We start from the raw sequence: 26,505 nt of genomic DNA on the forward strand, positions 1-26,505 counted from the left end.
CTTAAATTTAGTGTAACTGATTATCCTTAGTGTCTGATAAATTGACTGCAATAGAGGAGAGGAATTTTTTTTTTTAGAGATGAAATGTTAGCAAAATAAATATGGTGTGTATATATATGTGTATATATACATATATTTGTGTGTATATGTAATATTTAAGTGTATTTCAATAAAATATACAATTATTTTAATCATATGTAACTTGTAGCAAGTTATAACTTTCAATTATTTTATTATTAAATGTTTAAAATTTCTGCCCAAGTATGGACCTGTTATTGTCATAATCAACACCATTTTCTATAAAATTATATTAAGCTGGGAAACAGTAGCTTTAATTAGCTATAAATGATATAAGTATTCCTATAAAATAATTATATGTACTTTGTAGTGTTAATAAAATGTAAAGCACTTCAACAACTTAAAAATGAAAAGAAAAGCAATTTACAACAATGGCAAAAGATTTGAGCAGACATTTCACAAAAGAAAATTTATAAAAAGTCAGAACGCAAAAGAAAAAAGCTCAGTCACTAGTTAACAAGAAAATTAAATTAAAACTACAATGGATAACACTACACACTCTCCAGAATGTCTGAAATTAAAAAGACCAAAACAGCAAATACTGTCAAAAATGTGGACTACCTGGAAATTTCATACATTGCTGTTGGGAATGTAAAATTGTACATCTATAGAAAAAGTTCTGGTAGTTTCTTATTTTTAAAAATGCCTGCACTATGAGCCGGCAATCCACTCCTAGTAGTGACCCAAGGGAAACTAAAATAATCATGAAAATATTGCATAAGGATGTCCATAGCAGCTTTATTTATAAGAATCCCAGTCTGGTTTCCATCATAGTAAAAGGAACTGAAGATAAAAATAACCAAAAAACAAAAAGCATAGTTATCTACACTGGGTAGTATTCCTCTAACTAGATATATAAAAAGGACTTCACTACTGATAATCAAAATAGCATAGATGAATCTCAATATTATTCTGAGTGAAAAACATATTACATAAATCTGCTATATGGTATGATCCCATTTACATCAAAATCTTAAAACAGATAAAACTATATCATGGTTAAAAAAAAAAATCGGAACATTGGTTGCCCTAGAAGAAATGGAAGCTGAGATTGACAGAGAAAAGGCCTGAGAGAAAAGTTTGAGGGGATGATGACATTCTATATCTTCATGCATCTATATACTGATGTATTTTGCAAAAATATACACTTTTGTTCAAGACTCAGAGAATATGCATGTAACATCTGGGCTGTCCATTGTATGAAAAATGATTGGGATGCAATGAGTTAACGCAAATGATTCAATGAAATCCCAGTCAAAACCCCAGAAAGTTATTTTGTGGATATCAATAAACTGATTCTTAGTTTAGAAAGGCAAAACCCCCAGAATAGTCAACTCAATATTGAAAGAAAAGAACAAGGTCAGAGGACTAGCAATACTAAATTTCAAGACTTACTATTATACAAAGTCATAGTAAATAAGACTGGCTGGTATTGATGAAAGAATAGACAAACATATCAATAGAACATAATGAGAGTCCAGAAATAAAATCACATAAATATAACCAACCTATCTTGGAAAAAGTTGCAAAAGCAATACAATTGAGCAAAGACAGTATTTTCAACAAATGTTTCTGGAACAACTGCACTTCTACATGCAAAAACAGCAACAAAAAGAATCCACACACAGACTTTAAATCCTTCACAAAAATTAACTCAAAAAGGATCATAGAACTAAATGCAAAACACAAAACTATAAAACTTAAAGACTATAAAATAGAAGATCTTTTTCTTCTTTTTCTCTTTTTTTATTAGGGCATGATTGTATAAATTTTTAGGTACATGTGATAGTTCGATACATGCATACAACACTTAATAATCAAATCAGGATAACTGGGATAGTCATCACCTCGAACATGTATCATTTCTTTGTGTAGTAGCATTCTAAATATTTTCTTTCAGCTATTTTGAAACACACAATAAGTTATTGTTAACTATAGCACACTAAGTGTCTACATAAATCCAAAGAATTTAAGAAAAGGAAAATAATTGAAGAAATACTAAAGTGTACAAAATGTCCAATTATTGCATAAAACTACTGCTTCAAGCAGAATCCAATCTGAAATTATCAGCATTAATTTAAATGAATTATTCATAGTTCATATTGTTAAAAAAGAATACAAACATTTTTCAATAAAAATGTTATGCCTGTCATGGCAAGAATGTATTCACAATAAATTTATGATCCACAAAAATATAAGATAATGTAGGAGCAAATCTAGATAACCTTTGGTATGGTAATGACCTTTTTAATACAACAACAAAGGCACAGTCCATGAAAGAAATAATTGATAAGCTAGACTTCATTAAAATTAAAAATTTCTGCTATAGAAATAAACACTGTCAAAAGAGTGAGAAGACAAACTACAGTCTGAGAAAAAATATTTACAAAAGATATATCTGATAAAGGACTGTTATCCAAAACATATAATGAACACGAAAAACACAACAAAAAGAAAACTGACAACCCAATTATAAAATGGGCAAAAGAGCTGAACAGACACTATCATCAAAGATACACAATTGACAAAATACATTTTCTGTTTTCATAGATATTAAACATCATATGTCATTAGGGAATTGCAAATTAAAACCACAGCATCCACTATTTGGACAGCCGGAATGCAAAATACTGACACCACCAAATGCTGATGAGGATAGTGGAGCAATAGGAACTCTCATTCATTGCTAGTGGAAATGAAAAATTGTACAGCCACTGTAGAATACAGTTTGGCAGTTTCTTACAAAACTAAACATATGTTGACCATATGATCCAGCGATCATGCTCCTTGGTATTTACCCAAAAGAGTTGAAAACGTATGTCCACAGAAAAATCTGCATGGGGATGTTTATAGCAGTTTTATTCATAATTGCCAAAATTTGGAAGCAACCAAGATGTCCTTCAGTAGTGAATGTAAAAACAAACTGTGGTACATTCAGAAAATGGAGTATTATTCAGCACTAAAAATCAATGAGCTATTGCACTATGAAAATACATAGAGGAAACTTCCATGCATATTACTAAATGAAAGAAGACAATCTCAGAAGGGTATATACTGTATGATTCCAACTATATGATGTTTGATGAAAACGAAAGATGAAGAGGCAAAGCACGGATATTTAGGGCGATGAAACTATTTTGTATGATGCTATAGTGGTGGATACATGTCATTATACATTTATCAAAACCCCTAGAATATACAACACAAAGAGTGAACCTATTACAAACTATGGACTTTGGGTGATGATAATGTATATTCAATGTAGATTCATTGACTATAAATGTACTACTCTGATACAGGATGTTAATAAAGGGCGGGCTGTGCATGTGTGGGGGAGGGGGTATAGAGTGACTCTTTGTACTCTGCTCAGTTTAGCTGTGAACCTAAAATTCTCTAAAAATAATGTTTGTTTTAGAAAAAAAGCAGTGAGAAAGAGAGAAGAGGCCCTTAACTCAAGAGAAAGCAAACCACACTGCTGGCATTTCTGATAACATACGAGAGCACGATTTTGACAGCCTGTTGGAAATAGATATTTACTGTTGGGTGTTTCTACTTACTGATTGTATAATGAGTGACAGACCCACCTTTGAAAGGGGCCATGGTTTTAATCCACACAGGTGATAAACACACAATCGCCTTCAGACAGCCAGATGGCTAGTTCAACGTCTTAGACTAAGCAGGCTTTTCTTGTACCTAGTCCGGCACACATACATAATCTCCTGCATTTATTTTCATGGAGACTACCTCCTATAAAGCAAACTTTGCACTGGCTCTCCCTGAAGAACTATCCTTCTGTTGCACATCTAAATAAGGTTTTAAAGTATGTTTTCAGTAAATTCATTGGAGATGTTTGCTTCAACAGCAGTCAGGGCAAGTCAAGCTGTGTATTTAAGAACTTGATTTGAACTGTTTTACTCAGTACTTCATGTGTAATAGGTACTTAATAAATATTTGCTGAAATAATGAGTGAATGCGCATTTTTCATTGTTAAAAGCTGAACTTAAAGAAAAGTGTTAATTTGAGGAGAGAGCTTTAAAGGAAAACAACTGTTCTGGAAGACAGAAAATCTAGGTTCTATTCTCAGCTGAAAAGTATCTGGCTGTGTCATCATCAACTTAAAAATCTCTGCCTCAGGCTCTCGGTTTTGCCATCTGTATTAGATTAAAAAAATAGAAGAATATTTCTACTATTTTATAAAACTCAGTTCATATGCGAAGGAACAAAGGCAAGAAATAATGGAATAAATAATATTGGTTACAAATAAAACCCTTCCAGTTGTGGCTTGTATACTGTAGGGTTTTTAATCTCTTAAACATGCTGAATGTCAAGCTCATAAACCAGAATATTTCTTTTCATTTGTAACACAGAGCTTTGCTAATTGAAGTCACAATGGAATTTTTAATGATAAAACATGCAGAAAATAACATAATTAATTCACACATTGAAGTAGTGACAGCGAATGCCAACTTGCCAATGGATCAATATCAATGATTAGAAAACATATCTTTAGTCATTCACCTATTTTTAACTCATAACCCTTTTTCCTACATATACATATTTGGAGTATCCACAAAGAGTCCTCTTGAAAACAACCACACCTGTATTTTACTTTTCGAATAGGTGGAAGCACAAAGTGCTTAATTAATGCAGATTTGGGTGTGTTGATTGTTTTTCTTTAGCTAATTATTATGATCTAGCACTACTGTTTCCACAGAAATTGTGAGAAAAGACAAAGAGATCTAATGGTAAAAAGACTTTGGAAGTCCAACAGAAAAAAAAATAAACAGTAGCCTGCTTAACTCACCTATGTCCTAATATTCTGATGTTTCTTTGTCTGTAAAAGGATCAGTGACTTCCTGGGAACAAGGTTAAATCCATGTAGTTTTTCAACTATTGAAACAATTATCTATATAAATATGCATCGGCATTCTATTTACATCTATTCAACACAAATAAGACAAAGTAGGCAAATAAAGTCAAATGTGTATAGTATATTAAAGCCAAGCTTGTCAGGAGTCCAGATCACTCCAATTATATGCCAGCCTTTGGCACATATGATATTTTCTACCACCCAAATATACATTTTCAAGTGACCTGAAACACAGTACTTTCTCTTACCCCACTCCCTCTATCTATATTATATATATTTATATATATATAAAATATATATTTAATATATTATATATAAAATATATATAACATATATATATAAATATGTATAACATATTTATATATATATATTATATATGGAGTGATCTGGACTCCTGACATGCTTGGCTTTAATATACTATACACATTTGACTTTATTTGCCTACTTTGTCTTATTTGTGTTGAATAGATGTAAATAGAATGCTGATGCAACACTTTTTTAGCATTTCAAAACTTCAAACCTTCAAAGGAAAGCAGCTCTATTTTGTCAAGTTATGGTTACTTTCAAAGCTTTAAGCAAAATATTTTAACGTAGGGTCACAAAGGTGTAAAAGAGCAACTGTTTTTGCATACCACCTACAGATCTATAATAATAATATTGTTTTGGGAACTCATTGTCAAAGACCAAAAGACCATTTTCTGTAGCAGGTCTTTATCTTGAGAATTTTAGAAGTCAGATATATCCCTTTATTTACTTGCTTTAGTTAAGCAAAGCAATTCAGTCCAGTGAATGCCAGTTTTCTCTAGAATAGGAAATAAAGTTGTTTTGAAGGAATAAACATGCAAACACCACATTCAAAGGTCAACAAAACTTTGTATTTTCTTAAAACTCTTCAAAGGACAAAACTAGGTAAAAGGTAGAATGAAGCTATAAACAAATACCTGGTTTTCAGATTAACTCTGTGCACACAGCATTTAGCTTTGGCCTTAAGCAAATGTATTTAGTGGCAATTGTGACCTCCAGTATGTAATACATGGTACTCTCAATGTGTATTGGTAGCCAGTTCTCCATGGGTCTCTAATGTTTCTGCACATCTTGTGAGCAGAGACAGTAACCTCCATTTGTTCTGGACCATCTCTCTGTTCAAGGGTGCTTATATAGCAAAGTCTTGGAACATACAGAAAATGTCTCTCTCTGAAGCAAAAGGCTAGTGTATTCATAGCCCTGTAAGATGGAAATTGTATCTCCATTTGGAACAAAGGAAATGACCACTTACTCTCCCCTACTGAGAGCTTACTCTCCCCTACTGAGAGACAGGACTAGCTGGATTTCCTAGGCAGACTAAGAATCCCTAAGTATAGCTGGGAAGGTGACAGCATTGACCTTTAAACAAGGGTCTTGCAACTTAGCTCACACCCGACCAATCAGAGAGCTCACTAAAATGCTAATTAGGCAAAAACAGGAGGTAAAGAAATAGCCAATCATCTATTGCCTGAGAGCACAGCAGGAGAGACAAGGATCCGGATATAAACCCAGGCATTAGAGCCAGCAAGGGCAACCCCCTTTGGGTCCCCTCCCTTTCTATGGGAGCTCTGTTTTCACTCTATTAAGTCTTGCAACTGCACTCTTCTGATCCGTGATTGTTATGGCTCCAGCTGAGCTTTTGCTCGCTGTCCACCACTGCTGTTTGCCACTATTGCAGACCCACCGCTGACTTCCATCCCTCCGGATCCAGCAGGGTGTCTGCTGTACTCCTGATCCAGCGAGGCGCCTATTGCCACTCCCGATCAGGCTAAAGGCTTGCCATTGTTCCTGCACAGCTAAGTGTCTGGGTTCGTCCTAATTGAGCTGAACACTAGTCACTGGGTTCCCCGGTTCTCTTCCATGACCAATGGCTTCCAACAGAGCTATACCACTCACCACATGGCCCAATACTCCATTCCTTGGAATCCCTGAGGCCAAGAACCCCAGGTCAGAGAACCCGAGGCTTGCCACCATCTTGGAAGCGGCCTGCCACCATCTTGGGAGCTCTGAGAGCAAGGACCCACTCCCCCACCCCCGTAACACTATAATAAAGAGAATGTTTTTCTCTGGAGCAAGAACAAACAGGCTCATACAACAGACCTGGTGTTCTTCAACTCACAGGTCTTCTCGTGTAACATACTCTACTGTGTGCACCAGTGTAACCTGCATTGCCCTGTGGAAACTGGGCTTAACAAAACTAGCCCAACTGATGACGCTCTGGCTACCGCTACTACTGTGAAGAATGAACTGCCCTTTGTCTTTGACCCAGGAGTCTTCTGTCTTCTATCACTACTCATGAAACTATGTGCGACAGGCTATCTTAAGAGCTTGCAAAGAGGATAAAATCTCAGACCTTTCACAATTCTTGATATTATTCAGAGTCACTCACTGAAGTAAAGCTTGCTTAAATGTTTCCCTGCCTGACTAGAGCTTGGAAGGTAAAAAGAGGACAGAGGACCTCAGGAAAAAAACAACACTACCCCTTGTCAACAGAATCATCATTATAATACAGAGTTCCTTTCAGGCAATTAGCATGATAATTTTAACAGTAAAAAAGCATCTAGCCTATGGGTAATCCAGGTAGAGAGCATTTCTAATAAAATGAGTTGCTTTTAGTATTTTCTCCCCTCCCCAGATTTATTGAGGTAAAACTGATAGAAAATTGTATATATTTAAAATGTACAACTTGATGTTTCATATGCATTCTGAAATGATCATTACCATCAATTAACATATCCATTACCTCACATATTTACCATTTATTTTCTTTCTGTGTGCTTGTGTGGTGAGAACACTTAAGATCTACCGTATTAACAAATTTCGAGTATACAATAGTGTTAATTATAGCCTCCATACTGTACATTAGATATCCAAAACTTATTCATCTTGCATAACTGAAACTTTTACAAACATCTTCGTGATTTGATTTTTGCCTAGGCCTCTTAAATGACTAAGAAAGCATTTTTGCTAAAACTCAAATTTTTTTAGATTCATTTTTCCCATTTATAAAATATACGGAACTATTACGTGCACTTTGATCTTATTAACCTAGGACTCTGATTTTTTAATTATTCTTCAATAGTTCTTGCACAATCACAAAAACAGGGGTAGGATGGTGTCAGTTAATAATGAGATATAATTTATCAGAAAAAATAAAAAAATTTTCAAACTATTTTATTAGAAAAAATTATGAGATTTATCAACAATATTCAGCCTTTTTGGTATATACAGAAAAACATATCAATATATTAACTGGTATAATCCTTACTATTTAGTTAATTAATTCTTCAACTAATATTCTTTTAACTCCTCTGACCGTGGACATATTTGCTCTCAGATGGTGGTCCAAATTGCTTCCTGACCTCTGCAAAATACATTAACATTTTAAAGGACCTTTCTTGAATATGCTGCCAGCAATCACATATTTCAGAAGGGATAGCAAATTTTTTCCTCAGTCAGGAAATAATGCTCCTGGGTCTGCCTGAAGGTTCACAGCCTCTAAGCAGTCAAAGTTTTGATGTTTTCTTTAATGTTTGTCTCTTTCCCTAGAGTTCTCTACTGCCACTCTTCACCAATCTAATCTATCACTCTTTAATACCAAAAGTTAAAAAAATCACATCCCACAAAGGAATTCTTTGAATTATACTGTACTATCATAAATAGTAACCCTTTTAGGAATTATTAAATCATGTACACCCTTTGCCCCATTTGCTCAGTAACTACCCTTACAGATAAACATTTTGATATAGTAAGTAAGAGAACCATAAGTCAATTTAGATTTGCAGAGGTAGCTCTGCACTACAAAGTTGGACATAGTAGTATCTGGTTAAATAGAGATAAAAGCATTTTAAGGACTTTAAGTGGTCCCACTAGGTATACACAAAGAATACTCTTGTCTGTCCTCATAAGATCTTCCCTCAAGCCTGACTTTGATTATAATCATCAGCAAACAATGGAGCAGTGTGATCAGCACTGTAGTTAAGAAAAAAGGTTGTAAGCTATGAACTGACCCCAACAGGATTTACCAGTGACCAATTAGATACATGCTAATATGCTGAACTATTAATACATACATATTACATCATTATAAATATAGCCAGCGGTTAAATTGGGATGGAAAATTACAACCAAGCAAGTAGTGAGAAGAAAGAGATAATGGAGAAATGAGAATAAGAAAAGGCCAAGAGTAGAAATGAAACAGGGAGCCAAAATGGTAAAGAAAAAGGAGCACAGGGTTTGTAATTAGGTAATGTGGGTTTAAGTTCTAGTTCTGTCTTGATTGCAGATAAAGCTAAGGTTTTAATGAAATAACCAACAACTCACAAATCTCCATGATGTACAAAATGAAGTGATTTAAAACCCTTCAGTTATTCCACGACAATCTCTAATTGTCAGGACATTTTACTCATCATAGTTATTTAGGCAGTTTGGAATACTTAAGTAGCCCCCACCTTGAACAGATGCTGTTTGCAATGCTTCAGAAAAAAGAGAGTTCTAGAAGATTTTACAATTGTGATCCAATGTGAATTATGATATAATTCAGCCCAGATGCATTGCATGGCACTTCTGCTCCCAACTCATTGGCCAGAACTAGACACATGGTCCTATCCAAGTACAAAAGTGCCAAGACATGTAAGCCTATGTTTCTATCACATGAATGTGGGGAGAACAGGAAATACATCGCATACAGGCCAAATTACTACAAAAGTACTCATTCTGTAACCTCTATTAAGTTATTTAGACTGTGTATCTCCAAATACTGCTGTCTGGCTTTCCAGCTGTGTCATGAAGTAATTAGTAAATATCTATGAACTCCAGTTTCCCCATTGACAAAATAGCAATAAAATCACTTATGCCATGAGAATATTCATATAATTAAGTAACCTAATGTATGGAATATAGCTAACAGAGTACCTGCTATACAGTCAATGCCCAGTGACATGTTAAGTCAAGTTCATCATGGCTGTTCTGATGGCTAATTCTAAAGACGGCTCAAAATTTGCGAGTGTCCAAGGAACTTTCTCACAAATGCATAAGATTGTCAATAGTTAGTACACTGTGCTCACACACAGATTTTGGGTCACAGACCTGCAATTAGGATGGTTAAGTATTGCTTCCTAGCGAGTCTTCACGGGGAGGTTAGCCTAAATGAGGACTGCAACAACCATCAGGAGAAGACATTCATTTCAGAAATGGACATGGGGATTCTATGGTTGTGCTTATGGAGGAACAAGAGAAAGAAACTGAAAGAACATAAGATATTTCTCCTGAGGTCAATGTCATTTTGCTTTACTATCATTATCATCTTTATTTATTTTCTGGCCTTTTGTTCCCTATGTCTGCCCTACCTTTGCTTTTACCTGCCTTTAACGACCTCATTAGTTCTGTCATTCTCTCTTGTCCTTGGGAAAGTTACTTTACCTCTCTGGGTTTTAATAATGTCATGTGAATAAACAGGAATAATATTCCCTACATCCCAAGATTATTATATAAATTACAACAATTAATGTATATGAAACCACCTAGCATGACATAAGTATGCAATATTTAAGTTAAAATGGTAAATAAAATCCACTTTTGGAATTTGGATTTGGTAATTGTATTTTACAAATCTAGAGAGTGAATGAATTCCTACATATGATGTTCCATACATGCTTGTTGAGTAAACACATGGGATAGAACATATGATCGGCTTCCTCTCTTATCTGTGGATTATAAGTAAGATTTCTATAATTAGCATGATAGATTCTTGTGTCATTCATTTTTATCTCAAGATACAGACAAATTTTCAATTACATTTATGTTTACATATAGTTGTAAATGATATGCCTGCATATTTTTATATTTGTATCTACAACATTTCAATGTAATCTGACAAACAGGTCTCATATTTTCCTTTTTGATTCCAAAATTGGATTCATTATATGGCTGGCACACAAATATTTGGTAAAAAGAGCTCTATATATCTATTTGTTCAGATTCAAAGTACTTACATTCTTCTAGGAAAAATGTAAAATGTGACTTATCAGACCTGAAGACCTATTTTGTGTATTACTTATTTTATAGTTTTCTAGTCAATAAGTAATATTTAACATTAGCAAAATCTAATCCAAATGGATTTTGCATTATTTGTCTTATAATACAAATATTTACACTTTCGCAATTTAAATAAATCATATAGGTTAAAAATAATGAATAAGAGAAAATTAATTTATATGATGCTATTAAAATAATTTATTTTTAAAATTTGAAGTATTGTGCTGCTGTTGACTTTATTTTGATAAATAAAAAGAAATTTTACTTATTTTAATTAATAACTAGATAAATAGAAATATATATATGTATATATGATACATATGTTATCTTGTTTTCAGTCTTATTACAGCCATCTGATAAAGTCATTCATCTGCCATATATTTATTGAACGTGTACCATGTGCCCAATACTATCCTTGTTTTGGAGCACACATCCTAATGAAAGAAAACATCCAGCAAACTAAAAAATAAGTAAAGTATATTTCTTGACAAATGATGTTGAGTTTTGTGGATGAAAACAAATCAAAGAAATTGATAGGGAATGTTTTTGGCTTTCCATTTTCAATCACTGTTTGGTAAGGTCTCACCAATAATGTGATGTATGGACCCAATGGGTTCATAATGGGAATCAGTGGGAAAAGCAAGGCCAGAAATTTCTGGGATCCTAATCTTGATTGACACAAACAGAAATAAAAGCTCTAATACAATCTTCAAGGTGTCAGAGAAAAGAAGGTAATTCCTGAGGGCTGAATATGAGGGTTGACAATGAGTACAAAGTATAAGATGGGGTTTTTACAGGGACTTGTACAACCCAGGATTCCTAGTCATTCCTGTCAAACATACACTTTCTCACACAAACAAACACACACACATTCACCAAATCTCATCTCTGCTCAAAGTTGTTTGAAAGTTAGATATGACCAGGCATTCTCTGTCTCTGCTTTTAAAACCAACAGTCATATATTATTTCTAACTATTTAGCCATAAAGACATGCAGATATATAAAAGATTACAAGGTGACTTACATGATTTTTGGTAGGTATTAGTGCTTCTCGAACAACTTTAACTCAGTGTGTTATGTCTTTAAAGCTTTACTAAACCTCAACACATAAGTTTTTCTTTAGCATCCAAACATAATTGAAAGTAGTTTGCTTATAAAGGTATATACTAACACATTAAAACTGGTGGTATGATTTAGCAAGGGAACAATCAGAAAAGCATCATCATGCATTCATTTTTCTGCCGTTGATTTAATTAAACAGTGTCTCTTACGTTCATGGCAGCAGAAATAAAAGGATGTGAAAGAAAAGCATAATTCCTCATTTCAAGATACATAACTTAGGGCAGACAAACAGCACAGAATAAATATTCAATGGGCACATAACAATATGTACCAAATTGCTGTATTAATAATGTGTTCTGAGAACATTAAGAGTTATTATTTCTAAACTTCAGCTGAGGATAAAACTGATTATTAGTCCATGAGGTAGGAGAAAGCATTGATAATTGAAAAGTGGTAGGTCAAGGACAGTTCTCCAATTGCATATGTCAAGACTAGATACTTTAAAAACTTATTTATTTTCACATGTAACTGAATTTTTACAATGATTGTGACATTAAACTATATTTTTACATTATGCTTACTTCCTTTTTTGTTGGCTATCGAATCTATCCTTCATATTATCCCAATTAATATATTTAATAAATGTGTGCATTTAGAAAATTCCTTCACCTTTCTGTGACTTAATTTATTGCCTATAAAATGAAAATAGTTACTTCTTCATAAGATTGTTTTGAAGATTAAATCAGATAATACATTGAAGAGCTTAGCTTAATGTCTGGTACACAAAAGTCCCAGTAAAGATTGGCTATTTTATCAGAGTATTTGATACTTACAAAATAATTTCAGCAAAATATATGCAGTGTAAATGCATATATTAATTCCAAGGGAAAAAAGTATCTGTTTATTTCAAAAGTCTTTCTTACAGACAAGTTGAATAAGAAATTTTACAAATATGTAAAGTTTTCTCCGATAATTAGTATGTTATTTTTGATGTTTTTCCTACTTTCTTAAAACTCAAAAATGTATTATAAAATTTTATGTGATTTAATAAAAAGTTGAGAATATTATTTTCAATATCATGGACTACTATTAAAATAAAACATTAGCTTAATTTATTATAAGTATTTAATGTTTATAATTTATTATATGCCTAAATATCAGTTTATTTTATACTTCAAAACATTTAACATAAAAAGTGGAGTATTTGCCCAACATAAGAAAACCCATTATTGTGAAAATTTCTAATAATTTCTATGGAAACAAATCCTTTGCTAACCTATATATCTGCAGACGGTGTAGATAATTTTTTGCTTATCTTATAACAAAGCTAAGCATAGGACATAACACTTATATAGTTTAAAATCTTCTAAAATCACAATTAATATGGGAGTAATATAAATTATCTGATAGATTGGGTTTCATATTTACTTCTTTATAAATTTATTAGTATTACTGTATGCAAATTCTAATAATTATGTTTTTAATGAGCTATCTCTATTTTTTGTCAAGAAGTAGTTCTCGAAATTGTAAATTTCCAAATTTACTGCTATTTCATGTATTAAAATAGGCATTTTAAAAATAATATGGAAACTACTGAAAGCATATTCTGAAATAAGTGCTCCTAAGTGAATAATAAACCAGAAAACTAATAGCTTAGTTTATAATTGGCAGGCACTATGAGCAGATTCAGAATATTGACTGTACCTTGTGTCGCAATCTCATTAGAGGCTGATAGGATTTAAGGCCATATCCTTCTTCTTTGGTTGGCCTTCCTTCCAACTCCAGAAAAATGAATCCGAGAACCAAGACAACTGACCAGCACTTAAACATCCTTATTGCTTTTCACCTGTCAAAATTTAAATTGCAAGGAATCAGAGAAAATGAATTATATATTGAAAAACATGTATCATGAAATATTTAATATCATGTACAAATCTCCATTAATCTAATCAAAACTTGCTGGTAGTTGCCAAGGGAAATGAGAAGTAAGTATCTCCAAATACAGATTATTCCTTTGATCGTAACAAATACTTTTTTTCATTCAGACAGCTATATAAAATATGAAATGAGAAGAAATATAGGGACTGATAAAAATGTGGTAAGAAAAGAGTTAATAAAAAAAGGTTGAAAGAAAAGGGGAAAATAGAGAAAATATTGCATTATACTTAATTTTCTAATTATTGGTACAGAGTACAATTATTAATATATAAATATTGAACTTCTTTTTGAGTATGTTTGATGAACAAATCTGAATAGACTTACAGTTATTATAATTCACTGGTAAATATTGATGAGAAGTTAATAAGATAGTCTATGATAGGTAGTACTTAATAAATTAACTGAGTACAACAGAAGTTATGCAGGTGGATTATATTTAGTTATTAATGTACTTTTTCAGTATTTAAAAAGGTATTTCCTAGAAAATTGCTTTACAAGCACTTTAAACTAAAAGTTTCATGTCTACTTCAGCCTGTCTATGTTTTTGGATATAAATAAGTTATAAAATGGCATAAACTCATTATTGTATAAATACTAAGTCCTTTTCAAACATACAAATCTAAGGTTTGAGTTCAAGTATATCCTGCTTTATCACTTTCGCCAACACACCTCCTTCCCTACTGTGACAGAGAGGAGCTTTTTCTTCTGTCAAAGCCAATCTGTTATGTCTGATTTCTTGAGAAACTTAATCAATTGATTAACATTGCTCTATGCTGTATTTTGGGTTTGTTTTAGCGGCAGGGTCTCACTTTGTTATGCAGGCTGGAGTGCAATGGCACCATAAATGACCCTCCTGTCTCAGCCTCTCCAGTAGGTAGAATGGCAAGCATGTGCCATCAGGCCGAGTTAATGTTTTATTTTTACTTTTCAGAGACAGGGTCTCACTATCTTGTCCAGGCTAGTCTTGAACTCCTGGTGTCAAGTGCTTCTCCTGCCGTGGCCTCCCAAAGCACTGGGGTGACAGGCATGAGCCACTGAGTCTGGTTCTTGACTGAGTTTTAAACTCCCTTTCTCAATTATTTTCTTCCATCTTTAGACAGGCAGAAATGGCCTGTGTTTTAAGGTAACTTCTCTCCTCTACTTTCTGAATTTCTGGAATAGTTATATATATATATCATTCCATCCATTTTCTTACCCTAGTTCACTCAGTCACACTTCTGACCTCATCAAGCCATTAAACTGACTTTTTAGCTTTCTCAAAGCTAACCGGCACAATCACACACATACACACACACACACACACACACACACACACTCCAGTGGGCATTCCTAATCCATTCTTACAAGACATATTCTGGCCATTCCGTGTTGTTGTTGTTGTTTTGTGGAAGAAATTGTCACTTTCTTTGGTGTTTATAACACTTCTCTCTTCTGTTTCTGTAGATTTTGTGAAAACTCTTCAGTCCTTTAGTAGGTTCAGCCTACTGCTTTATTTTGCCATTAAATATTGTGGTTTATCAAATCTCATTGCTAGCCACCTGTATTCCTGCTTCATTCAGCCCAGGTTATCTCAACATCATCTCTGGTCTTAATTATGTATATTGATTCACATCCAACCTCTAGATTGGTATAGCTTGCTTACTTAACAGTTCCACCTTCATGTTTCAAAAACAGCCCTTCATAGTACGCACACCCTCACATAACACCACACTTTTCCAGATTTTCATTCATCTGTGTACTTAAACCAGAAAACAAGGAAACATCTTTGATATCTCTTGTTTACCCTTTAGATTAAACTCATCACTAAATTCTTTTATATCTACCTTGTAAATATATTCTCAAACTTTGCTTCCCCTCCAAATTGACGGTCCCCACTCTATTGCAAGCTGTCAAGACACTTCTCACCTAAACTGCCCCAACCACTTCCTTGCTAGTCTTCCACATTTCTATATATGCATCTTAAGTCCACTCTCTACACGAGAGCCTGAGTGATCATGTTATTGCACTCATTAATAACTTTAGCATATTTTCACGTAATTTTAAGTTAAAAACAAAAATCCCTGACCTAGCTGACAAGTTCCCAGTGTCTGGGCTCTATGTGTTTCTCTCTCCCTCTAGATATCACCTCCTGCGACACTAAACTTCATTCAGTTTTTTGAACTTATTTTGCCTGTCTCTGCTATAAGGCTTTTGTAAGGTATTTTCTCCACTCGAAATACGGCCCTTTCCCCCTGCCCCATTTATCACCCAAAAACTTTCACACATCAGACATTTCTCTCAAGAATCCCTTCCCTGAGTTACTTGTTTTAGTTACTCATTCCTATAGATCAGTTTTCCTTCATTTCAGGGATGTAATTATAAATCATAACCAAAATGTTGGTCTTCTCCATTAGATTATATATATTTTTTCTCCTCCAAACTTTGTTAATGGAGGAAATTGTTTGCTTTTATTTTTGTTTTCTTCAGCATTACATCACCTGGGCCTAGCAAATAGCCCGGAACAATAAATGAATGCATAAATGTCATTCTGCATTCAAGGATAAAATAAAGATCATGTTTCCTTACATTCTGATAATGTTGAATGCAATTCCTATTTCCACTGATGCTGCAAAGCTTCTGAAAACTAACCTGAGCAAACTAAATATTTTCATTTGCAACCCATCCCCCCTTTTTTTTGTCATTTTGATGTATAACCTAATCCTTTTCTCAGAGGTAAATATTTGTTTATAAGACATCTGGATGGAAGATATTAAATCCAAGATAGAGCAAAAAATAAAGCAAAAAGGACCAGCTCAAGTTAAGAGATATTTTCCACATGGTTCTGAATCCATCTGCTGCTTCTGTTGTCCATGAGGAGAGTCAAGAAAGAGGCATGAAAACAACTTCCTTCCATCCTGATTCTGGGTACAAGTGAGGTCGGAAATTTCTTTAAAGTGCTCAGTTAAGATTTCTGTTTCTCTGTCCTCCCTCTCTTCTTCCCTCTCCTCTTTCTCTTTGTGTGTGGACACACACACACACACATATATCCTATATGACTACAAATATTTCATGCATTATAAAATATAGAGCAAATTAACAATTAATTTTAATAAGTTACTAAAAATCTTATAAAGCTTCTGTTAGATCCCATGTATTCAGACTTAGATCAACATTATCCTGAAATATTTTATCTACCCAAAGGCAGTAAGCTAGAAATATCTGCCTTACATTTCACTAAAAGTCAATAAAAATAAGTCAGTGTGTAAATCTTCAAGGCCGTATAGGCAACCTATTTGTGCTGTTTTCATCTACATCTCTTATATGATTAACCATAATTAATTGTTTTCATTGATAGTCCTAAGATTTCCAAGTCCCAAATCTCTCAGTAATACAAAGTTACACAAAAATAAATATACATATATGCTTTACCTCAGCAAAATTTATGATATGACTGGATTGATTTACTGGTATCACAAATAAAACTAAACAGAACTAATATTAAAAGTCAGATAGTCAGAAGTCAGTTTTCCTTAGGAAAACTCTGATTTCTGTTACACATAGGCATTTGAGCTTAGCAGTGTAGAGGTAATAGCCAAAAAAGACCAGAGAAAGAACAAAACCTAGTTTCTGTGTTCCTCTTTTGTAAATAACTACCTTGTAATTTTTTTCTTCATTGAAATATCACTAAGAAAAACAATTGAATCCAATTATATAGTTATCAAACAGTAACCTAAATAAAAAAATGGCTCTTCTCAATGTATGCTCAAAGAATCATGATCATCTTCTTATTTCTCTTTAGATACAGAATCCAAAGATATCATTATTATATCTTTAAAAGTTTACTCATCCACAGAAAGTGTTCTGGAAATTGTTTGTGAATCAGCAGTAATCGATCCCATGATAAACAGTGTCGTAATCTCACTTTCTCAGTATAGTAACCTCTGACAATCTGTTAGGTTTTCAGAATTAATTGGCAGTTTGTTGACAGCTCACTGAGAACACTGAAAAGCACGTGACTAAAACAAACCAGCTGGAACAGATGGTGCAATAATGATCCTGTGACTTTTCCTTGTAACCCCCATCTTCACAGGAAAGCATCAGAAAACAACCTCATTATTAACTTGAAGAAAACAAAATGCATGTGTATCTAAAAAGTATCTGCCTAACTTCAAGATCTAACAAAGTGAGACTTTAAAATGGTGAGTGGGTGGGCAGAGATCTCTGGTCTTCAAAAGGTAATAGGTTTCTTTGAATCAAGCCATTTTTATTTTCTCCGCATGGCAAAACATGCCATGCTGCTTGCCGGGGGTAGGATTTAGAGTAATTACGTTATTTAGTAAATTCAAATTTGAGGGATTTTGATATGTTTACATATTCTCCAGAATGTCACTTCTAATCACTTGGGAAAACTAAGACCACTGAAGCATTGCCTTAAGAATAAAATGCAGCATTTGAGATGGAGAAGAAAACTGTCGTAGCATGCCTTTGAATGAAAAGAGTGTCGAGATGAAGCAAAATCTCCAACATTATCAATCGTTGCAGAGAGGTTAAGTATCCTCACCTGCCTCTCACTGTGTTGTGAGTGGGCCATTTCAGGTTCTTGACTTAATGGCACAAAAGACTTTGAGAGCAAATTCAAAGTAAGAGTATGCAAAGAAGTTTATTGCAAAGCAGCAGTGCACTGTGAGACGCAGAGCAGGCTGCTCAAAGGGTGAGGCTGCAGCTAGTGCCTTAAGAGGAATTTCTTTTATGGGAGCTGTACGTGAATATTCATAAAATACTGGTGAAGCAACGTGTGCCAAGGCTGACCTCTAATTGGCTCATGTGCTCAGTATCTACATGCTCTAACACACTTCGCATGTACCATTAGCATATACAATCTCCACGTAGGTGTGGGCTTTTTATTACCAAAATGAGGAAAGGGTCACTATAAGTTAAATCTTGAGCTTAGCTGTGCATGCAAGACCCCAGAGAAGTCCCTGCCCCCTGCCACCCAACTCCCACCCCCAGGCAGGAATTTGTAGCTAATAGCTTCTTGGGCTTTTGGTGCTAATTGGCTGGAGGTTGGGGAGGGTACATCAGGAATAAGGGGCTTTTGTTCTCTTTCCCAGGTGGTGCTAGATACCAGGAACCTGTAGTCTTTTGGTGGTCTGCTGGTATCCTGTAGGACCGCTTACCTTTAAAAGAGTTAGAGGCTGATGCAGGAAGGTGCAAGGGAAAAGAGCCCGCGAGGCTTCACACAAGGGAGACATCGATATGGCCTCCTAGCCTTACTTACCCTGCCACAACTCCATAATGGAAAACTCCTCACCCTGTCCTAGAAAAGTTCTATGGGTCTTTCCAGAGGTAAGTCCAACCTGATTCTTTGTGAGACCTTCCCTGACATTACCCAGGCTTTCTGTTCTCTGCTGCAATTTTTCTGTATCTTCCTTATGTGACTTCACCTCACACTGTGGCTATTGCTTTTAGAAAGGCTATCACTCTTACAAAGATGTAGAAGAAAGTAGTTTAGATGTACTAAACTAGTACCCACAGTCTAGCAAGTTTCTTATATTCCACAGACTTCTTGCTTTATTATGCAGCAGAAAAGAGCTGTAAATGCTCACTAGTACCTTTTTTCTTTTCTGGTATCTTAGAATTCTGTGAGACAGGAAAACTGACTTCTAGACTGCCTTGGGTCTTACTGTGTAACCTAACCGAAACTGATTACCCTGGGTGGGCCCCATCTGTCAGAGGGGATTTACAATCCAATATATTGTAGCACCTGTACCAGATTATTCCATCTGAGTAGGTTTATCAAGTTGGAGAAGAGAAAGGGCGAAGAACAGGTTTGGGAGAGCAAATGGCATTTTCTTTTTGGAGATGCCTTTTGGTAGTCCAAATGGAGATATTAACTAGGCATTGGGATATAGGAACCCAGAGTTTAGCAAAGAGATATGGGCTAGAGATACCTGTTTGGGGTTCTTAACATTTATAAATCACCCAATCTAGGTGTGAGATAGGAGAAGGATGTAATTAGAGAGGAGAAGAGGTCCAAAGACTATGCTGTCAGGCAGGTTTAGTTGAAACACATTATATATTTCTAGAAAATAAGAATACTGAAATAGTAAATTTGGAAAAATAATAGATGAAAAATTTTATTGAAATGGAATGACTGGGAGCCACAGCTCTCCTCATCATCTGAATTGCTACATGGCTATTGGCTTATTTATTTATTCTCTGTATCCAACCACAAAGTTAACTCAGTAAAGACAACTATGTTAATCATTTCTGTAAATTAAAGTGGTACTTGGCCCCCAGTATAATCTCAATAAATATTTTTGCGTAAATAATGAATAAATTGATAAAAATTAATTAATTTGAAATAGTAGGTATACATTAAGTGATTTTTATTATTCTTTATGGAATTGAAAATATTTGTTTGAATTGACAAGTGAGTCGAAAAATTAAGTTGCAGTTATCGCAAAAAGCCCTTTCTTTTACACTTGAATCAAAACTAGGCTTTCAATGGGAAGTTCTTTCGGAAAAAACCTCCCTTGTCAAGGACAGAAAAACTTTTTATTCCTTACCTTAACCGGAATTGGAAGGACCAGAGTGGCTTCTCTAACATCCATCAGGCAAGTTTTTTGTTATAGCAGTTATTTTCATCTATTGAGACACTTTAACTTCACACCTACTACTGTGAACTCTGTGGTTGAATTCTAATTTAATATTTTTCTTAGGAAAAAGCATTCTCCAAAGAGTCTAGTTTTTTTTTTGTTTTGTTTTGTTTTTTTTTTGACGGAATCTCGCTCTGTCGCCCAGGCTGGAGTGCAGTGGCGCGATCTCGGCTCACTGCAAGCTCTACCTCCCAGGTTCACGCCATTCTCGGGCCTCAGCCTCCTGAGTAGCTGAGACTACAGGCGCCCGCCACCACGCCTGGCTAATTTTTTGTATTTTTTAGTAGAGACGGGGTTTCGCCATGTTAGCCAGGACGGTCTCCATCTCCTGACCTCGTGATCCGCCCCGCTCGGCCTCCCAAAGTGCTGGGATTACAGGCGTGAGAAGAGTCCAGTTTTATAAGAGCAATGGATTCCCTCTTTCAGAGAAGTGGATTTTCTCCATTAAGCAGCACATTCTCCTCATCAGAGAATTGGCTGCCGCCCCGTCATTGTACCAGCTGCAAATACTTTTTCTAACTAGCACCGTTTACAACAAAAGCAAGGAATTACTGCCTTTCATGTTGTATATCCATAAAGAAGAGCAAGAAAGGGAAAACAGATCCTATACATCCTACTAGATATAGTAGGGTAGTACCAGGTGGTATTTAATTCTCCAAAAATATTTTCAGTAAGTATTATTGCCTATATATGACTACCACAAAGAAAAATAAAAGCTTATAAAGATGAAATGTCCAAGTTTAAAAAGTTAGTAGCAAGGCTGACTCTAATAAACTCTGATTTATTCTTGTTATTTAATACTACTTTTAAGACACACATACAAGCTGAGAGAACCTCCTGAGGCCAGAAATTCAAGTTGAAGACCAGACTGGGCAATATAGCAAGATCCCCTTTCCAAAAAATATATTAAGATTAGCCAGAAATGTAGGTGTGCACCTATAGTCCTAGCTACTCTACTTGGGAGACTTAGGTGGGTGGATTGCGTGAGCCCAGAAGTTTGAGGCTGCAGTGAGCCATGATCATACCATTGCACTCCAGCCTAGGCAACAGAGTGAGATCCTATCTCTCTTAAAAAAAAAAAAAAAAGGTGCACACAATGACTCAGATAAAAAGATACTTCCTGTACAAGAACTATCTGCTCAGAAAAAAACAACTAATTATTCATACTGAATACTTCTGGAAGAGGGAACATTTCACTTACATTTGCTTTAGATCAAGGTAAGTGAAGATACAGGTTAAACAAATACTGTAATAATGAATGCAAATAGCCATGTGACTGCTATGTCCAGATTGTATGTAAAAGGCCTTCCAAATTTATATGAAAACATTAGCAAACATGGTAATTTTTTCAGTTCTTTTTTACAGAGGATTTTATGCTTTAAATTGGGACAATAATTGTACCCATTTATGGGGTACATTTTTAATGTATAGGCATAATATTAATATCAATGTACAATGATTAGATCAGGGTAAGTTGCATATCCATCACCTTAAACATTCATTTCCTTGTGTTGAGAACATTCAATAGCTTCCTTCTAGCTGTTTGAAACTACGTAATATATTACTGTTAACTGTAATCATCTTACAGTGCTATAGTACACTAGAACTTATTCCTCCCATCTAGCTCTAATTTTATGTCATTTACCAAATCTCTCCCTGTGCCCCCTTATCCCTACCCTTCCCAGGCTCTAGTATCCTGTCTCTAGTTTTAAATTATTTGTCTTATTGGTCCATACTGTGAAAATATCCAACATTTTTAAATGCAGTGCTCCATGTTGAAAGATTACAACATACACAGTACACTTTTTTTCTTAGTATGTGGGATAAGAATAGAATTTTAAGTAATAAATAAAAAGAATTAAGACGATTAATTTAATTTTACCCTTTCAAAAAAGGAGAAACTTTTTCTTCAGTGACATCTCAGTCATTAATTCGGAGGAACAAACTTTCCAAATTGTAATCAATTATACCTTTCAATCACCAGCTTAATTTGAGGCTAAATGTAGATAAAATAATTGCATTGTTATTTTAGAGATACTGAGATGTAAAATGTATAGGAATTTGAGCTTGCATTAGGAGAAAGTATTCACTCTTAGTTCCATTATTTTGTTTCAAATAGAAATGTTTATACTCTGCTTTAAACAAATGGTGCTTACGAAAGCCCCACATTATTAGAAGCATGTTAGGTGGTAAATATTTGTTGTCCAAAACCATCCACTCCTTGAAAAACTATACCGTAGTTATATTAACTCCTTTGGTACACAAAAACACATTTTAAAGCAAAATGTTTAAGAACAACATAATACAACATAGAACACAAGAGAACAGAACTGAAAACCATACTAGAGACCTAGTCCAACCCCTTCTTTTAATATTTGAAGTAAATGAGAACGAGTGAAATTAATTTGAAAGAGTAGGTATACATTGATTTTTATTATTCTTTATGTAATTGAAAATATTTGAATTGACTGTGAAGTGAGTCCAAAAATTAAGTTGCAGTTATCACAAAATGTGAAGTTAACAGTATGCTCATGATAAAAAGTAGGTCTAGAATACAGCTGTCCTTATTCCTAGCATAGTATTTTAAATAGTATTTTAAAAAATACTGCAGTATACCTGACTATAACCTCTTCACTATGGAAAGAAAAAACACACATGTACAAGTGCTTAGTGTCTAAGAAATTTTTTAACAGCTATGTCTCTGTGAAGCATAGTAAAATTGTTTTTACTACTCACTAGAATTTCTAAAGTCAACTGAAAGGACATCATAGTAACTATCTTTATAGAATCATTTATTTGAGTAGAAATTTTGGAGATTTTGGTTCATACATTTGGTTTCTCACAATGATGTTCACTGAGAGTATGGTTATATATAGTTATGGTTCTAGTTATATAGAGAGATGGTTACAGTTATGGTTGTATATAAATATATACAATTTTGAATTTGTATATAAATATACATTTAGTTATTGATATATAGATATATAAACATATAGATGTTTATAATTATAGCTATACAGAGATGGTTATATATAGTATAGCATATATGCTTTAAAGCATTTTTGACAACTTTGAAACAGAATAAACCTTTAATAAAACTTAGCCAAGGAAATTTCTTTAAGTTGCATAATATTACAGTAGGCTGGGACTTCAAATCTTATATACTAATATCTCAAATTTAGGTCCAAAAAAGCAATACAACATATAGTGACTCATTTTTTTACCTCTCAAAACAAGTCCCTGGACTTCATTGTAATATATTCATGATTCAGTAGTGAAAAGGTGCATTACATATTGACTGAACTGAAACTAATGCTACATGTCCATTTTTAAACTAAAAAAAAATTGTCTGCCTTCAGAACTGGGGATTATGTATGTTGGTATACACACAGAATGGACCATCAGTCTCCCACCTTGCTGAAAGTGGAGGTCTGTATCATGGTGTAAAATGACTGGTTAAAATGATGTCCTAATATGGCCAAAATAATGTGATATTCTCAGTATGCTGTACTTAGCTCTTCTCTACTGTGTATCGGCTTTGCTTATATACGACAGTATCTAAAAAAAAAGTGACTTCAATATTGACCCTTGAACAAGACTGGAGTGAACTGCACTGTTCCATTTATACACAAATTTTCTTCCACCTCTGCTATCCTTGAGAAAGCAAAACCAACCTCTCTTCTTCTCCTTCCTCCTCCGCCTACTCAACATAAAGATGATGCAGATGAAGACCTTTATAATGACTGACTTCCACTTAATGAATAGTAAACATATTTTTCTTCCTTATGGTTTTCTTAATAACATTTATTTTCTCCAGTTTACTTTATTGTAAGAATATAACATATATCAATATAACATACAAAGTACGTGCTAATTGACTGCTCATGTTATAGGTAAGGCTTCTGGTCAGTAGTAGGCTATTAATAGTTAAGTTTGGGGGGAGTCAAAAGTTATACTTGAATTTTACACTGTGCATGGGGTTGGCACCCTACACCCTGTGTCATTCAAGGGCTAACTTTATTTCTCAAAACTGTACCAATTCAGAAAAAGTACTTTTAATACTCAGCAGCAACATACTATAGTAGAAAGAACAATAGGTTAAAAGTCAAAAGACATCATTCTACTTGTGGCTGGGCTCATAAACTGATTTTCTTAACACTTGCATTAACATTCTCAACCCACTGTTCCCTGCTTCTACCACTAACTAATCCACTTAAATTGTTTGCTTGGAGGTCACTACTGTGCTTGATCTTTCCTCCCTTTAGCTTCAAACACAAACAATATTCTCATGATTTCATTTCATTTCCTAGTCATGATTTTGTAGTTTCTTTTTCCACCTTCCTTTTCTCACCTGCTCTCTTAAAACTACATGTTTGTTATGTTAAATTTCTGAAAACAGAAATAATCAGACTGATAATGTTGAATTTTTGTTTTTTTAAATTTATTTTCAGTACTATCTTCAATAAAAATTTAAGTAACAACATGTGTATGTCATAGTAATATAAGCTGAAAGTTAAGAAAACATATTTTATTATCTTCTCAAAGTAGGTAGCAACTGGATGTTATCATGCAAATTAAAAACTTTTTCTCCTAAACACTCTTTATGTACTTTATTGCACATTTCATATGTGTGCAGCATGAAAGGCCTATTGCCCTACTTTGTACGTAAGCTACACCTAAGTTTGCGTAGTGTGATGTGGAAAAGTGATGTTTTAAAAGTTTGAAAATAATAATACATTATGTGACCTTGAAGATCTTTCCCTGGTTCAAGAGAAGGGAAAATTATTATAGGCTCTGTCTTCTGAATTCATTGCCTTCTACCTTGATGAGCACTTAAAATGTAAATTAAGGAAGAATATAGCTCTTAGGACTGACTTTGCTTAAAATCCCAGAGGTACTATGTTACAGATTTTATTTGCTATTAAAAAAAAAATTGCAATTTTGTCAATGTCAGACAGATTTGAAATCCAACCGATTCCATACCAAGGTCTCCAGCAGCCCGTGTTCTTTAAATCTGGAACTACATTTATTGTACAAGAAAAAAAAAATCTGTCACAGTTTAACAATGAAGTGCTGCACAGGGAACAACTTAATTTCCTCTGTATTTAAAACTGAAATGCCATGGGGAAAACTTGCCCATTCATTGGGGTCAACTAAGTTTCAGAGGAATTCTAGTTCATTCTCAGAATACTGTGGAGAGTCTGAGAACAGTCCACAGTTAGTAGAAGTAATTGAGACCCAAGGTATTTTCCGGAGAGATCCCAGAAAGAGAGATGTGGCCATCCTGGTGTGCAGGGGAAAGGGAAGATAGGTTAATGCTTAGTTGCACTATAAAGATTCTCACAAAGTTTCTCAGAATCAAAGTCTTCATGTTTTCTTAGAAAATATGGAAAGTGGAGAGTAAACTATCCTCGTAGATGAACGTTTTCTCACTCATCTGAAGACTTGAGGACATTCCTAGTGATTTAAACCAAAATAGACAAGAAGAGCTGAAACCCTACAAGAAAACTCTAAAGCTACTGGAACTATTTCATCTGGTTATGTGGCCCATCATAGCCAGTGGTCAGAACCTAAGTCATGAGCAAATAACACTGCAGAAATTGAGTTTGTTTTCAGCAAGAGACATATAACTTACATTTTATTTTGGACAGTGTCTCAAGTTTGAAAAAGAGGCAACAGGTAAAAGATTTTTTTTTAACTAAATTGTATCAGATTTTGAAAGAAAAAAAAGAACTGAAGAAAGGTGAAAAGAAAGCAGTAACGTAGTGTTTTATAATATAACAGTAAAAAGTGCTTATTGGATATATAATGTGTTCCAGGCACAGTTACACCATGAGCTTTCAAATTCTTGATAATCTG

At 34.2% G+C, this 26,505-nt stretch overlaps 1 protein-coding gene across 2 annotated transcripts in view; it reads right to left on the minus strand.

Moving 5' to 3' along the window:
- Positions 1 to 26,505, minus strand: part of FSTL5 (follistatin like 5) — an 814,279-nt gene that overhangs the window by 709,916 nt on the left and 77,858 nt on the right. For both annotated transcript variants that reach the window (XM_054485700.1, XM_063664253.1), the window contains one exon: positions 13,775 to 13,916. In XM_054485700.1, coding sequence (XP_054341675.1) covers positions 13,775 to 13,900 — 126 coding nt within the window. In that variant the 5' untranslated portion in view covers positions 13,901 to 13,916. The remainder of the gene's footprint in view (positions 1 to 13,774; positions 13,917 to 26,505) is intronic.

This window comes from Pongo pygmaeus, chromosome 3, assembly GCF_028885625.2.
Source record: "Pongo pygmaeus isolate AG05252 chromosome 3, NHGRI_mPonPyg2-v2.0_pri, whole genome shotgun sequence".
Lineage (NCBI taxonomy): Eukaryota > Metazoa > Chordata > Mammalia > Primates > Hominidae > Pongo > Pongo pygmaeus.